We start from the raw sequence: 15,241 nt of genomic DNA on the forward strand, positions 1-15,241 counted from the left end.
ACTTTTCACTGGTGGGCAGGGTGATAAGTTCAACCATCCCTTGCAATGATTTCCCAAGTCCCTTCCCCAGTTTGAAGCCATGTCGGATCATTTCTTTAGCCACCATGATTGATGCATTAGAAAGGAAAGGTTGGGGGCAAGGTTTTCCTTCTTCATACTGCTCCGCCAGCATAACTTCAAAAGCCTGATAAACGGTGTGCTCACTCCCTTCTCTTGCTTCAAGATATGGGATGGATGGGTCCCGATAAATAGATTGTTCGTCTTCTCCGTGGACCACAGTTTCCCGATCTTCATATTCAAACTTCACCATTTGGTGGAGAGTGGAGGGTACAACCCCTGTAGCATGAATCCAGGGTCTTCCGAGGAGAAAGTTGTAAGATGTGTCCATATCTAGTACCTGGAAAGTTACTTCGAACTCCACCGGCCCGATAGTCAATATCAGGTCTATTTCTCCGAGGGTGTCCCTCTTGATGCCATCAAAAGCTCTTACACAGACATTATTAGGGTGAATCCTTCCGGTCCCAATTTCCATTCTTTGCAGCGTGGAGAGCGGACAAATGTCAACACCCGAACCCCCATCCAACATTACTCGCTTGACGTAGTAGTCTTCACACTTGACTGTCAGATGTAAAGCCTTGTTGTGAGCTGCTCCCTCCGGAGGCAAATCGTTCTTGCTAAAAGAAACTTGATTAACCGCAAAGAACCTTTCCGTCATTATTTCAAGTTGTTCAACTGAAGTCTCAGCCGACACATACGCTTCATTCAAGGTTTTGAGTAAGATCTTCTGATGTTTGGCGGACCTCATTAGCAAAGATAGCATAGACACTTGTTCAGGGTTTTTGCGCAACTGATCCACCACTTCATAGTCAGGCATACTCATCTTCTGGAAAAAAGCCTCTGCTTCTTCAGCGCTTACAGGCTTCTTGGGTGGGAAGCGCTTCCGTGTGGCATTGTTCACTTCTTGAATGTCTGAATATTTTCCAGCAGAAGTATTTTCTGGAGGTTCCCCCGTGATTTCTTTGCCTTTTTATGTAACCAATGTTTGTTGATAATTCCATGGTACCGTAGACGGGTCTGTCATTGGCTTCTGTGGCACGTGTCCGATAACCGCTGGCTCATTCAGCCGAGGCGGTTTAATTGTCCCCCGGACCACATAGGCCCCTTTCGACACGTACATCGGTATTCCCTTTTTCATTTCGAATCTCTGTGGCTTCTCTGATCGACCTTGTGGAATATAGAGAACCTCATTCTTCGAAGGCACCATCGTCTCTGTCTTTGTCTCAACCTTCTTTTCGAGCTCAGCCTTGACAGTATTAGTCTTCTTTTCCCCTTTCTCTTACTTCGGGGCTGCTTTAGGCTTTCTCTCTGCGTCGATAATGGCGATTATAGCTTTTAGGGCAGGATCAAACTCCTTGTCCTCACAGATCATCCCAATCAACGGCCCATTATTGTGAGCGGGCAACAGATTGTTGGTCACATTTGGGACCTCCTCGTCCCTTAATACTATCTTTCCCTATTCTATTAAGTTCTCTACCGCCCTTTTTAAAGTCCAACAATCATTGGTATCATACCCTTCTGCTCCCGAATGATAAGCACACCTGACACCGGCTTTGTAAGCAGGTGATGCTGGATTTTGCCTTGTCTGAGGGACTGGTTGCAGGAAACCTATTTGGACCAGTTTTGGGAATAAGGTAGAATACGGTTCACCAATGGGTGTGAAAGTTTGTCTTCTGGGTGGTTCTTGAGGACGGAAGTTATTCTGGGGTAGTTGTGGATTATAGTGGTGTCGGTAAGGAGGCTGATTTCTGGAAGGTAGAGCTTGGCTCCGATTGGCTTGTTGCGGTGGCCGGACATAAGGCTGAGTATTCATGACCGAGTATGGCTGAGGAGTATAGGCCAAATCTTGGTGAGGGTAATAGTGTTGTGGGGTCCTCTCTGAGAAAAGGGATATGGTAGTATAGTTTCTCCTTGTACCCGACGCTGCCATGAACGTTTCTTCCCTTTTCTTTCCCTTTGTTATTCCTCTAGACCCACCCTGAATGGTTTGGGAGGTAGCTCTGATAGCAGATTGGCTTAGAATTCGACCCGTTTTTAGCCCATTTTCTACCATTTCTCCGATCTTAATCGCTTCTGCGAAAGGTTTTCCCATGGCCGACATCATGTTTTGGAAGTAATCTGATTCTTGAGCCTGGAGGAAAGTAGTGACCATTTCTATTTCATCCATGGGGGGTTTTACCCTTGATGCTTGCTCGCGCCATTTAATAGCGTATTCTCTGAAGCTTTCTGAGGGTTTCTTCTTTAAGTTTGACAAAGAATTCCTGTCTGGCGCGATGTCAATATTATACTGAAACTTCCTTACAAAATCTTTGGCAAGATCGTCCCAAATGTGCCATCAAGATATGTCCTAATCCATATACCACTCTGAGTCTACGCCCACCAAGCTTTCTCCGAAGTATGCCATCAACAATTCTTCTTTGCCGCCAGCCCCATGCAATTGGTTGCAGTACTTTTTGACGTGAGCAATGGGATTTCCATGCCCATCATATTTCTCAAACTTTGGTGTTTTGAACCCTACGGGCAGGTGCACGTGAGGGAACATGCACAGATCAGTATAGGAGAAACTCTTCTGCCCGCTTAAGCCTTGCATATTTTTTAAGCTCTGCTCGAGGCTCCTCATTCTTCTCGCCATTTCATCTTGTTCAAGAGCTTTGGGATTTCGGTCTTGCCCAGGCGTAAACTCGTATTGAGGCTGCTGAGGGTGAGCGCTGGTGGTAAACCGAGTTGGTTCCAGCGAGAAAGATGGTGCTTGAAATGTGAATGAGGAAGAGTCAAAATTAGGCCTGTGTATAGCGGGTTGTGCCGCAATTGGATAGGGCGATGCAGTGAATATGTTTGTAGCCACATCTGTCGTTGATACCTGGGGATAAGAATCGGAGGGTGATCCAGTGGAGTGTGCTGAAATGGTAGGATACCCGAATGGGCTAATCGGATAACTTATGGGGATGTTGGAAGTCCCACTTGTCCTAGAGAATAGCTCGGGGAATCCAGGGATTACACTCGGCGGCTCTTTTCCATTGTTCCAGTCATCCAACATTTCCAACATGCGAAGCCGCAAGATTCTGTTTTCTTCAGCAGTTGCTGATTCGGAAGTTGGGACGGCCGAGATTGAACTCTCTTCGGAAATAGGAATTGTTGGCAAAGGAATTTCATAATACATCTCTACACTTCCCTTTGATCTCGTGAAGTAAGTGTGAATACTTCCTCTCGACTTAGTGACGGGCAGCTGAACACTTCCTTTCGACCTCGTAAAGTATGAATGTGAGGCCAGACCTCCACAAAACCAAACCACCTTTCTAAAAACCTGGTCTTAGCAGCAAGCAAACGGTTAGTTTGAAACAAATAACAGACAGGTAATCTCACGTTGGGGGTGTGATGCACCTATACAGTTAAGTGAGTTTCTACATGTTTGCATCGATGGCATGCGTCATTCCGGCTTTCCTTTATGCTCCCTTTATTTTATATATTTTTTATTTTTTTATTTTTTTATTTGAAGTTAAAAACGTGACCGGATCCGATGAAGATTGCCTACGTATCACGACGCCGCGCGAATCAGATCATTACGTAGTTCAAGACAAACAAGTGTAAAAATAAAGAACATTTTTTTTATTACTAAACATTCTATTACAAACTAAACATTTTGAAAAAGGGAGAATAGCATACTTGAAATAAATACAAACTCAAAAACTACTGATACACCCTGATGCGAAAAGACAAACAAAAGACGCCAAGATGGAAAATACAGACTCGACCTATAAATAATTAAAGCTTTAAAAATTGGCGCTCGCGGGGTATCGTTCGGCCTCACCGCGGGCTTAGGTGCAAGGTCCCTTTCAAGTTGTTCCAGCTCATACATGGTTCGCTTGACATAAATCATCACTGCCGAGAAGAAGGTAGTGCGGGTCATATCTTCGCACCATAGACACCTCCTAATGATGGCATGGGCAATGGTCTTAATCTTATCCCTGGTTTGCCCCTTTTCTATGAGTAGGCGCTCTATTTGATCATTACGGGCCTTCAAAACCCGAGAATCCTGGAGATGTTGATTCTGCCACTACTGAATTTCTACTTCCATCTAGGCCAGTAAATTATAGCAATGTCTATTTTCAGCTTCAAAGGTTCGGGCTTGCTCAGCCGCTCTGTCCTCAAGAGTGGCCACCTTTCTCTTCAAATTGGCAATGGTTTGCTTGTGATCCCTTTTCAACTGCTGCTGGTACTAGTTGCGCTCCTCTGTTCTTTTTGGCCAGTATGCCTCGAATCCTGCTATGGTATTCTCAAAATTCTCCGACTCACTCCGGCACTCACTAATTTCCATTTTTAAACCTTTTATTAGTCGCTCATCCGACCGGCTCCTTTGTTGGTTATCAGCAGCTATCCTTATTTGCTGGATTTGGGCCCTAAGCGTCTCATTTTCCTGGGCCAACCTGTCGTGATTTCAGCCCGATAGCCTTTTTCTTTTGCTAACCAATCCCATTGCTCCTGTGATGACTCGGCAAAATTCAGGATATGGGGTCTTTTAGCCGGCCTTGTGCTCAAGTTCTCTTCTGTACCACACAAGGTACCCTGGTGCTACTTCACCTTTGGCCCGATCCTGCACGCAAGTATCTGCTTTTAAACATTGGCATTCATTCCAGATCTGGCGGACTTTTGCTTCAGGAAATTGTCCGTCAGGGATAATCTCAATTGCTTGAGCACTAAGATCTTCCTCGTGTGGTACTATCTGGCATCTCCCGAGTTGTCTCAAAACTCGATAGGGCGCGTAAGGCTGAATGCTCTTAAGTCTCATCAATAGAAAGTGGGTTCTAGCGGCCGACATATATATATGACCTCATCAACAAGCAACCATCCCAGTGTCCACTGTATTTGGCTGGCGTTGAGGGTTCGAAAAAATGACGTCCATGCCGTAACTCCCTAGGGTAGACTGACCTCCTTGATTCTCGTGTAAAACTCTTCTATGCAAGTCTTCTTCGAGGAACCATAACTCAAAAGCTCGGAACGGTGGCAGAGATGTTCAGTCATCCATATTTGTAGCAGCAAATTACACCCCTTGAAAAAATTCCCTCTGGCTTTGCAGGCTGTGAGAGCTCGAAAGATATCAGAAACTACTATAGGCGCGAGAGTTCTTTCATTTTGAGTGAGCAAAGTACTGACGACCCCGAATATTTTCAGATCAATACTTCCGTCTTTCCTCGGAAACACCAAAAGGCCCAAAAATGTTATCATGAAAGCCACTCGTCTATGCTCATCCCACTTCTGATGGTTACCTTTGTTGCATAGCTTGTTAACCGGATTGTTGAATCCTCCTACATGACCATATTTGTCATATATGAAGCGCGGACTACAGAAACCTGTGGCCAAATCTGGGTTATAGACCGTCCTGGGTATCTTTAATGAATCTAGAAACCGATGCACAGTGACAGCTTTTGGGGCAACCAGGTATTTTTGCCTTAATGGAACTTCAGCATTTCCGATGTACCCGGCTATTTCCTCCAGAGTCGGGGTAAGTTCAAAATCGGAGAAGTGGAAGACATTGTGTGTCGGGTCCCAGTAGGTTACCAAAGCTCTTATGATATCTCCCCGGGGCTGGATTTCCAATAAACCCGTGAGACCTTTCAGATATTTCTTGACCTCATCTTGCCCTTCACCACCTAGATCATCCCACCATAGCTGCAACTTGACAGGGACTTTAGCCATTATCGAAAAGTGTTCATTTTGCATTGTGCTCATCCTGCACATTTATTAAGGTGATTTAAGTAAAAGATTATTTGACTCAAAGATGATTTGACTATGTTTTGGAAAGAAAGATCCGATTTTCAAACACGACCTTTCAGCACTTCGGGGATGAAGATTTTAAGGCTGTGAGGGTCAACCGATCAAAAACTCTAAAGGATGATCGAAAGTGGCCGTCTATGCAAAGTCAGCCATCCGCCGTCCCTTTCGGGAACATTTGGCTATTTTTGACAAAACAGCATCACTTGATTTATTTATGACTTTTTTTTTCTTTTCAAAATAGTAGCCCGACATTGGGAGCACGGCCTCACAGAGCCTCGGGGACGAGGATTCTAAGGCTGTTGGGCAAATTGGTCAAAATTCAAAAAATGACCAAAAGCGGTTGTTTATGCAAAGTCAGCCTTCCGGCGCGTCCCTTTCGGGAACATTCAGCTACATTTGACAAAAGCGGCATCACCCGACTCATTTATGATGAAATTAAAATTCTGACATTTTGGCTATTTCTGAAAAAGGGGAGGTTGGACCCGATGAGGGTTGCCTACGTATCTCACACCCTGTGAGAATCAAACCGGCGTAGATCGGGACAATAAAACAAACTTCTTTTGAAAACAAGACTCTTTTTCCATTGGCAAACAAAACCATTTTTCATAAACCAAACTCTTTTTTTTTTCTTCTTTTTTTTTCAAAAATTCGGTAGAGTTTCGACACTATTTGGACGTTGATTTTTTTCAAAGCATGCGATTAACTACCTCTATCTCCCATTCCTCAAGACATTCAAAAGCCGGTCGGCATGCAAGTCCGAAGCAAATAAACGCACAAGTAGAAGCAAGTAAGATGCATCAGGATGGTCTTTTTTATTTGGGTACACCTGTCCTAGACAGACCCAACCCCTGTGTTGAGCCTCCAAAGTCGAATGCACGTGATGCAAACAAACGTTCCTACTAGGGATCTGGCATGAAGCTGAGTTATTCTAGGTTCATAACCTGGGTATTTGTTCTAGATTGTGTACCCGAGCGGACAACTCGAGTCGAGGAGGGGGCTACATACCGAGGACCCGCGGGATCATCCGGCTTTGTAATTGGTCCGACCTCTTTCTTATTTCAGGTTTTGACACTAACAGAATAGGAGTCTCGACCAGCGAGCTCCTCCCCGGAGATAAGAAGAGAAGGGTTTCGGCACAGTTTATATACAGTTCAGATAGTATCAAAGCGGAAAAAGCAGCATTTAGCGCCTTAGGCCCAAACATGTAAAAATCAGATAATAAACAAAGCCAAACATAACAATTCATTTAAGCTCAAATTCTGAACCCTGAAACAGAGATTCTGGGTTCGTGTCCCCAGCGGAGTCGCCAAGGCTGTCACACCTCCTTTTTGCGCGCCTACCCCGAAGGATAAATGCGTGAGAGAGTTTTTCCAATTTAAGTGACAATATTCGAAATGAGATTATTTATTTAATTCAGAGTCGCCACTTGGGAAAGATTTGGCTTTTGGTGTCCCAAGTCACCGGTTTATCTTGAATCCCAATTGGAGGAAAATATTCGACTTTCCGAATGAAGTCTGCGAACCAGAAATTCTAAGTAAGGAATTCTGTTGACCTGAGGAAAGGTGTTAGGCACCTCCGAGTCCCGTGGTTCTAGCACGGTCGCTTAAATTGTTGTAGTGGCTAAATATCTGATTTTTATACATGTTATGACTTGTGTGCTTTTATTAAGTTTAAACCGCTTTTATTATTACTATTTTTTAATAGAATTGCAACGTCGTGAAAACGTATCTCGAACCTCGTCACAATCAATGTACCCGTGGTCATAGACACGTTTCGACTCCGTTGAGACTTGGACTTAGGTCACATAAATGCGCACCCAAGTTTAGGAAAGTAATATTATTAAAAATGTGCCTAAAGAGACTAACACGTTATTATTTTTGGGGAGGGCCGTGAAATTCGCTAAACGGCCCATCCCAAATTCTAAGTATTTAATATATATATTTATGAGGGCCTCGCGGTTTGTGCGTTTTATTCGGCGAGACTCGTCTCATTTATTTTAAAAGGATAATCTTAAAGTGACTACATTTTCTATTTTTGTTCGTCTCAAAAATGAAAGAAGAAAATATATGTTAATTAAATTACATGCTTGGCAAGTTCGGGCCTCTTATCAATTATTAGATTACAAAAGATGCTAACGCAAAATTGCGATCGAATTTGCTCAAAAGAAAATTATTTCTTGTCTTATTCTATAATTAAATATTACCAAAAGAAAAATAAAATTATAAATAAAATATAGAATTAACGAACAATATTATCAAAACAAACAAATTATTCTTTAACTAATTTAGACTTCACATTATTAGATGAATTGAACCATTGGAACTAATTATTATTTTTTTTAACTATTTGAAACTGAACCAACCTTGACTACCAATGCATACGAAAGTTGTTAAAACTTAATCGACATTTTGAAAATCTATTACATTTAAAGGAACTCTAACAAGCCTTGTTCGAAATCAACTCATGTCTAATCAAGTTAATGACCTTAGCCTTACTACATTGAATCAAACTTCAAATACGGCAGACCTACTGATTCTGCGAAATTACTGGCTTAATATCCTACTTTACTAATTTGAGTCAACATTTAACATGCTTATTTTCAGATTACCACTACGGGATATGACATTTATAAGCTATCTACATAATTTAACAGTCTGTCACAAAAATCTACACGCCTAAAACAGTTCCAATTATACAGTCACGTTTCTATTATTCATACAGAATATAAAAACAGAGCTAATATTGGATAAATCTACTTCATTTAACATCTATAGCATTAAAGACGACAAATAGCATCCAAATGTGCAAGTTTGCTGCATAATTCCGTTTCAGCTTCAACTCAAGTTACATCAAGGTGATTCGAAATATGTACCTGGAATTCAATGTTCAAAGGAAGAAGAAGAAAAAGTCAAGCAGGAGCAGTAGCAACAACACAGCAACAGCAGGTTCAGCAACAGCAAAACCAATAACGACCAGTGGAATAAAGCAGTAACAGATTGAAAACCAGCAGTACCAAAATGCAATCGCAGTCAAAGCAGAAGAGAGACGGATACAAAACGCCGTAGTTTACCGATTTTGAATAACACTCAAGGAAAAGCAAACGGAAATTATTCAAGTAAAAGTTCAACTTGTTTTTCGTTTTTGCTCTCAAAAAAAATTCAGTCAACTCTCTCAACTTTCTTTTTTTTCTCCTCCTAGTCTCTCAAAAAATGACTCTATTTATAACAAGACTCTTGTCTTGAACCAACTCACCCGAAATATTCCCATGATTGCATGCTTTGTTCCCCACTACCTTAAACAAATGAATTATTCCCCACTATTTTGTGTCTTGTCCTCCACTATATTAAACTAAAGAATTATTCCCCACTATCTTTTGTCTTGTCCCCCATTATATTAAACAAATATATCACCTACCCACTAACGCATGTCTTGTCCCCCACCATGTACTATTTTAATATTGTTAATGCCTAGTGCACATAGCACTCAAATTAATTATTTTTTAAGACTTTAAATCCCAAAAATACCCCTGAAACTACTGAAATTACCGTTCTACCCCCATCCCCTTTCAACCTGTACCAGATCAATATCAGCTATATCCAAATCCTCTTGATTAATTATCCAATTACAGCAGCTATAACCAAATCAATCCTAACAATTGACAAATTAAACGCATGAAACTAACTCCCACTTCAGTTTTTCATGGTCAAATTCATATCAACAAACTTAATATGACAAACAAGTAGATTCAAATCACTAAACTCAATCATCATTTGAACTCAAACTAAATCAAACAATATCATAACAAAGATAAATGATTCGAACTAAAATAAACACTTGGGACCAACACATAAACACGCGACATTAAATCACTTGATGAAAAACTAACAAACTCCAAACGAAATGAGCACGAATCTGTCACCTTCATCAACATATCCAACAAATCCAAACAGATCGGGGGTGCAACAAGAATATCATTTCCATGTAAAACATTTACAAATTAACACATTTGTCATGGAAGCGCAAGCAACAGGAATTAAGAATAGAGAAACAGAACCTTTCATTGAATGACCAACCCGAGTCGACGTACAAGAGACTCGATCAAAACTTTACCGGACCAAAGCTTGAACCTCGACGGAACTGAGCAGACCTCAGATGGCTGGTGTTTGGGAGACGGACTGGGCGTGTGATGTTGATGGGTTTGGCTGGAGGTGAACGACGAAGCTCAGGTGTGGTGGAGCTGGAGCTTGCGACTGGAGGAGCAGTGGCTGGAACTCGCGACTGTGGTCGTTCATGGCTTGGAGCTAGACGATGGTGGTTTGTGTGTTCGAGCTGGAGGTCGTAAGGACGACAAAGAAGATGAAGCAGCAGCGACGGGGCTGGACGATGGTGGTGGTTGTGTGTTCGAGCTGGAGGTCGTGAGGACGATGAAGAAGATGGTCGTTCACGGACAACACGACATGGAGGTGAAGGTCGACGGATTGCTTCACGTCGCTGCTGGAACTTCTCGCTAATGGAGTTGACGATTTCTAGGTTCAAGTTGGAGGCGGTGAAGCAGCAGCAGTTGTTGCTGCTGATTGACGGAAAATGAGGGGTCGTTGGGTGTTTTGGAGAAGATGAAGCGAGGGGGGCAGGTGGTTTGTTAGGTTTAGGGTTAGGGAAATGAAAAAATAAAAAATGAATAAAGGGGTTGGGTCTTTGGGGTTATGGACTGGGTCGACCCGGTTTGAAATGGACCAGGTCGACCCGGTTTGAAATGGACCAGGTCGTAGGGGAAGGCTGGGTATTTGGTTTAAAATTTGAAAAAAAGGCCCAATTCGATTTCTTCTATTTTTGTTCTTTTCTATTTATTCAATTTCCTAAATAATAAACCTAAAAAATGCTAAGATTAAATTATAAAACCCAAAATTATCTCAAATTACTAATTAACTCCTAATAACAATTATTGCACATTTAAATAGCAATTAACGATAAAATCACACAATTTGGAAGTTAAATGCTAAAAATGCAACGTACATTATTTTTTATGATTTTTTTTATTTTGTAAAACAAATTTAATTAAATATTAAATTCAAACGCGACATATTTTTATATTTTTACTAATTTAAACAAATAAACATGCACAGACAAAAATACAAATAATTATCCAAAAATGCCATGAAAATTCAAAAATCACACACAAAGGAAAATTGTTTTATTTTGGATTTTTGGGAGTAATTCTTGTATAGGGAAAAAATCACGTGCTCACAGTCATAACGCATGTTTCAACCCGAGCTTGTATCACAAATTGAAGTCGAAGTCAACAAGCTCATCGAGGCAGGATTTATTCGAGAGGTGAAGTACCCATCATAGATATCAAATATTGTACCTATCAAGAAGAAGAATGGTCAAATACATGTTTGTGTTGACTTTCGAGACCTAAACAAGGCATGCCCAAAAGATAATTTTCCACTACCAATTATTGAACTCATGGCCGATGCCACAACAGGGCATGAAGCTATGTCATTCATGGATGGGTCCTCCGGATACAATCAAATCAGAATGTCTCCAAAGATGAAGAGTGTACTGCTTTCCGAACTCCAAAAGGGATATATTGCTACAAAGTGATGTCCTTCGGTCTGAAGAATGTCGGTGCTACCTACCAACGCGCGATGTAAAACATCTTTGACGACATGCTTCATAAGAGGGTTGAATGCTACGTCGATGACTTGGTGGTGAAGACGAAGAGTAGGCGTTACCACCTTGAAGACCTTCGAATTGTTTTTGAAAGGTTAAGAAAATTCGACCTGAAGATGAATCCACTCAAGTCTACATTTGGAGTTACCTCAGGAAAGTTTCTTGGATTAATTGTGCTTCATCATGGAATTGAAGTTGATCCTGCAAAGATTGACGCCATTCAGAAAATGCCCAGGCCAAAGAACTTGAGAGAGATTCGAAGTCTCTAAGGAAACTTAGCATTCATCCGGAGGTTCATATCTAATCTAGCCGGACGGTGTCAACCCTTCAATCATCTATTGAGAAAGGATATCCCTTTTTATTGGGATCAGTCATGTCAAAATGCTTTTGAAAGCATCAAAAAATACTTGTTGAATCCACCTGTGTTAGGGGCGCCAATGCTTGGGAAGCCATTGATACTCTACATCGCGGCACATGAACGTTCACTTGGAGCACTACTTGATCAAGAGAATGAGGAAGGAAAGGAACAAGCCTTGTACTACCTTAGCCGAACTCTGATAGGAGCTGAGATGAACTATATGCTTGTTGAGAAAATATGCTTAGCTTTACTTTATGCGATAAAGAAGCTAAGGCATTATTTTAAAGTATACACCATCAAACTCATCTCTCGAGCAGATCCCGTAAAGTTCGTGATGACTCGACCTGTTATTTCTGGACGCCTAGCAAGATGGTCTATATTGTTTAGCCAAAATGAGATCACATACACACCTCAACAAGCTGTGAAAGGACAAGCACTAGCCAATTTTCTGGCTGATCACCCTCTTCCAGCAGAATGGGAGCTTTCGGATGAGTTTCCAGATGAAGACGTTTTGTTCATCGAAGAGTTTCCACCATGGACAATTTTCTTTGATGGATCTGCACATCGTAATGATGCGGGGTCAGGTGTGGTGTTGATCTCGCTAGAAAGACAAGTCTTTCCATTCTCCTTTGGTTTAGGTGAAACATGCTCCAACAATGCCGCAGAGTACAAAGATTTGATCGTCGGTCTCGAAATGGCATTAGAAATAAAGATTCTACAATTGGAGATCTTCGACGACTCTAAGCTGATCATCAACCAACTTTTGGAGAGTTACAAGGTAAAGGATGAATATCTATTGCCATTCCAAGAATACGCTTTTGGTTTACTTAAAAAATTCGACCGAGTATTCTTAAACCACGTCCTAAGAGAAGAAAATCACAAGGATGATGTTTTGGCTAACTTGGCCACGACGATGGCACTTGGAGAGAATGAGTCAACAAAGGTATATGTGTGTCATCGATGGGTTATTCCTAGACTTCTGGATCTTCAAATCAACGAAAGTCATCATACGTCTGTTCGAGTGATTGAAGAAGAAGAAGATTGGAGGCAACCATTTATAGAGTACCTTGAACATGGAAAGTTACCTGAAGATCCACGACAAAGAACAGATATCAAACGAAGAGCACCACGATTCATCTTCTATAAGGGGACATTATTTTGCCGCTCTTTTGAAGGACTATTCTTGTGATGTCATGACAAAGAAGAATCCCGCCAAGAGATGGAGGAAGCACATTCTGGATTATGTGGAGAACACCAATCTGGTCCCAAACTCCATTTTTGCATCAAGAGGATGGGCTACTACTGGGCGACAATGGTGAAGGATTGCATGGATCATGCCAAAAGATGTCAAACGTGTCAATTTCATGCCAACTACATCCACCAACCTCCAGAGCCTCTTCACCCAACTGTAGCTTCATGGATTTTTTATGCATGGGGACTTGACATTGTTGGATCACTTCCAAAGTCATCGAAGGGACAGATGTACATATTGGCCGCTAGGACTACTTCTCTAAATGGGTGGAAGTTGTTCCACTCAAGGAGGTGAAAAAGGAAACCGTTGTCGATTTTATCAAGTCATATATAATCTTTAGGTACGGCATACCAAGATACATAATCACTGATAATGGAATGCTATTTCACAACAAGCTCGTGAAGAGTCTATGCGAGAAGTTCAGTTTCAAACAACATAAGTCTTCAATGTATAATGCACCTGCTAATGGCCTTGCTGTAGCTTTTAACAAGACGCTTGGTAACCTTTTGAAGAAAGTTCTTGCAAAGAACAAGACAGACTGGCATGAGAGAATTAGTGAAGCTTTGTGGGCATATCGGACAACCTTTAGAACTGCTATACAAGCAACTCCTTACTCTTTGGTATATGGCATAGAAGCAGTCCTGCCGTTGGAGCAACAAATTCCATCATTGCAGATAGCAATCCAAGAAGGACTCAATCCGGAGAGAATGCTCAACTTCGCCTAGCAGAGTTAGAGGCATTGGATGAGAAAAGATTGGAAGCGCAACAAAAATTGGAATGCTATCAAGCTCGACTAGTTAGAGCCTTCAACAAGAAAGTGCGGCCACGATCATTCCAAGTGGGAAACTTAGTCCTAGCTGTTCGACGACCCATAATCCTCAACAAATGCATAGGTGACAAGTTTACCTCAAAATGGGATGGGCCATATGTTGTGAAATAAACCTATTCAAGTGGTGCATACAAGATTGTCGATAAGGATGGTCTCAGAGGTGGTCCGATCACGAAATTTTTTGAAGCAGTACTTCCAATGAAAGTCACCTACACTCCTCGACGTACGGTTCTAAACTGCAAGTCATGACGCTCCTTGATGCATGAGCTTAAACTGCACGTTGCTACAATCCTGGCCTGCATGAGTCTAAACTGTGTACGGCAAAAAAAAGAGTCTGCTAGGTTGAAAATCTCGAAAGAGGCGGCCTAGGAAAAAGTCAAGACCAAAAAAAAACTCATCCCTCTGAACTACGTTATGACTTGATCCTCTTCGCCGAGGTACGTAGGCAGCTTAGAGTTTCATTCTAAGTTCAGTCGCATGAGTTTTAAAAAAATAAAAGTTTGGCGTCATCGGATCATTACATTAATTCTTCCACATGTAGAGGCACATATATATGAGGAAAAGAGACGATTTGCTTTGAAGTATAAAAAATGCTTTATTGCTTCAATAGTACAAAAGTTGATACATCAAAAAATGTAGAGACAAAAGGAATTAGATGTTTTCCTATACAAAAGCCTAAGTCATGAAAATGATTGTAAACTAGGCTTTGTGGCCGATTCATCTTGAATGCTTCTTCCAAGTCCATATGATGTCTCCACATTTTAATACACTATCCTCAATGCCTCGTATATAAGAAGTCATCTCTCTTGAAAAATCTTCAATCACCACGGGAGACGCCATTGATAAACTTCAAGACCGTCAACAAATCAAGTGCAATAGTTGGTGAAAGGGTGACTCCGCATCTTGTATGACATCTCAGACTGATATCTGGACTCGTTGAACTTCTTCGCAAGTCTGCATAAGAAATAAACAAAGAGATAAGATTCATGATGATAGCCAAATCCATTACAAGGCTGTAGAATCAACTTCAAAAATATTTGTTAGGATAACTAAGAATGAATGGAGCTTCATCTTCAACAAGATTATAGTTCCCGACGTCCGAATTTCATAGGATCAAACTGTTGGTGATTTCGACACTCCTAGTTCAAGATACAGTTTTTCTGGCCGAAAGCACGCAAACCTGAAAGTTCCCTGCAGTCAGTTCGACATTCAATATTTTTCTTTTTCTATCCCGAGAAGAGTGTTGGGATGGAATTTTTATGTCTTGCAGCTCTAGGATTTTTCTTTCCAACGGCACAAA

The 15,241-nt window shown here is 41.4% G+C and overlaps 1 protein-coding gene across 1 annotated transcript; it reads left to right on the forward strand.

Annotated features, from left to right (window-relative positions):
* Window positions 1-11,939: 11,939 nt before the first annotated feature.
* On the forward strand, window positions 11,940-13,049 carry LOC142162312 (uncharacterized). The gene has a single exon (XM_075218651.1). The coding sequence runs from the start codon at window positions 11,940-11,942 to the stop codon at window positions 13,047-13,049; it is 1,110 nt and encodes a 369-aa protein (XP_075074752.1).
* Window positions 13,050-15,241: the final 2,192 nt, after the last annotated feature.

This window comes from Nicotiana tabacum, chromosome 7 (assembly GCF_000715075.1).
Source record: "Nicotiana tabacum cultivar K326 chromosome 7, ASM71507v2, whole genome shotgun sequence".
Taxonomy (NCBI): Eukaryota; Viridiplantae; Streptophyta; class Magnoliopsida; order Solanales; family Solanaceae; genus Nicotiana; species Nicotiana tabacum.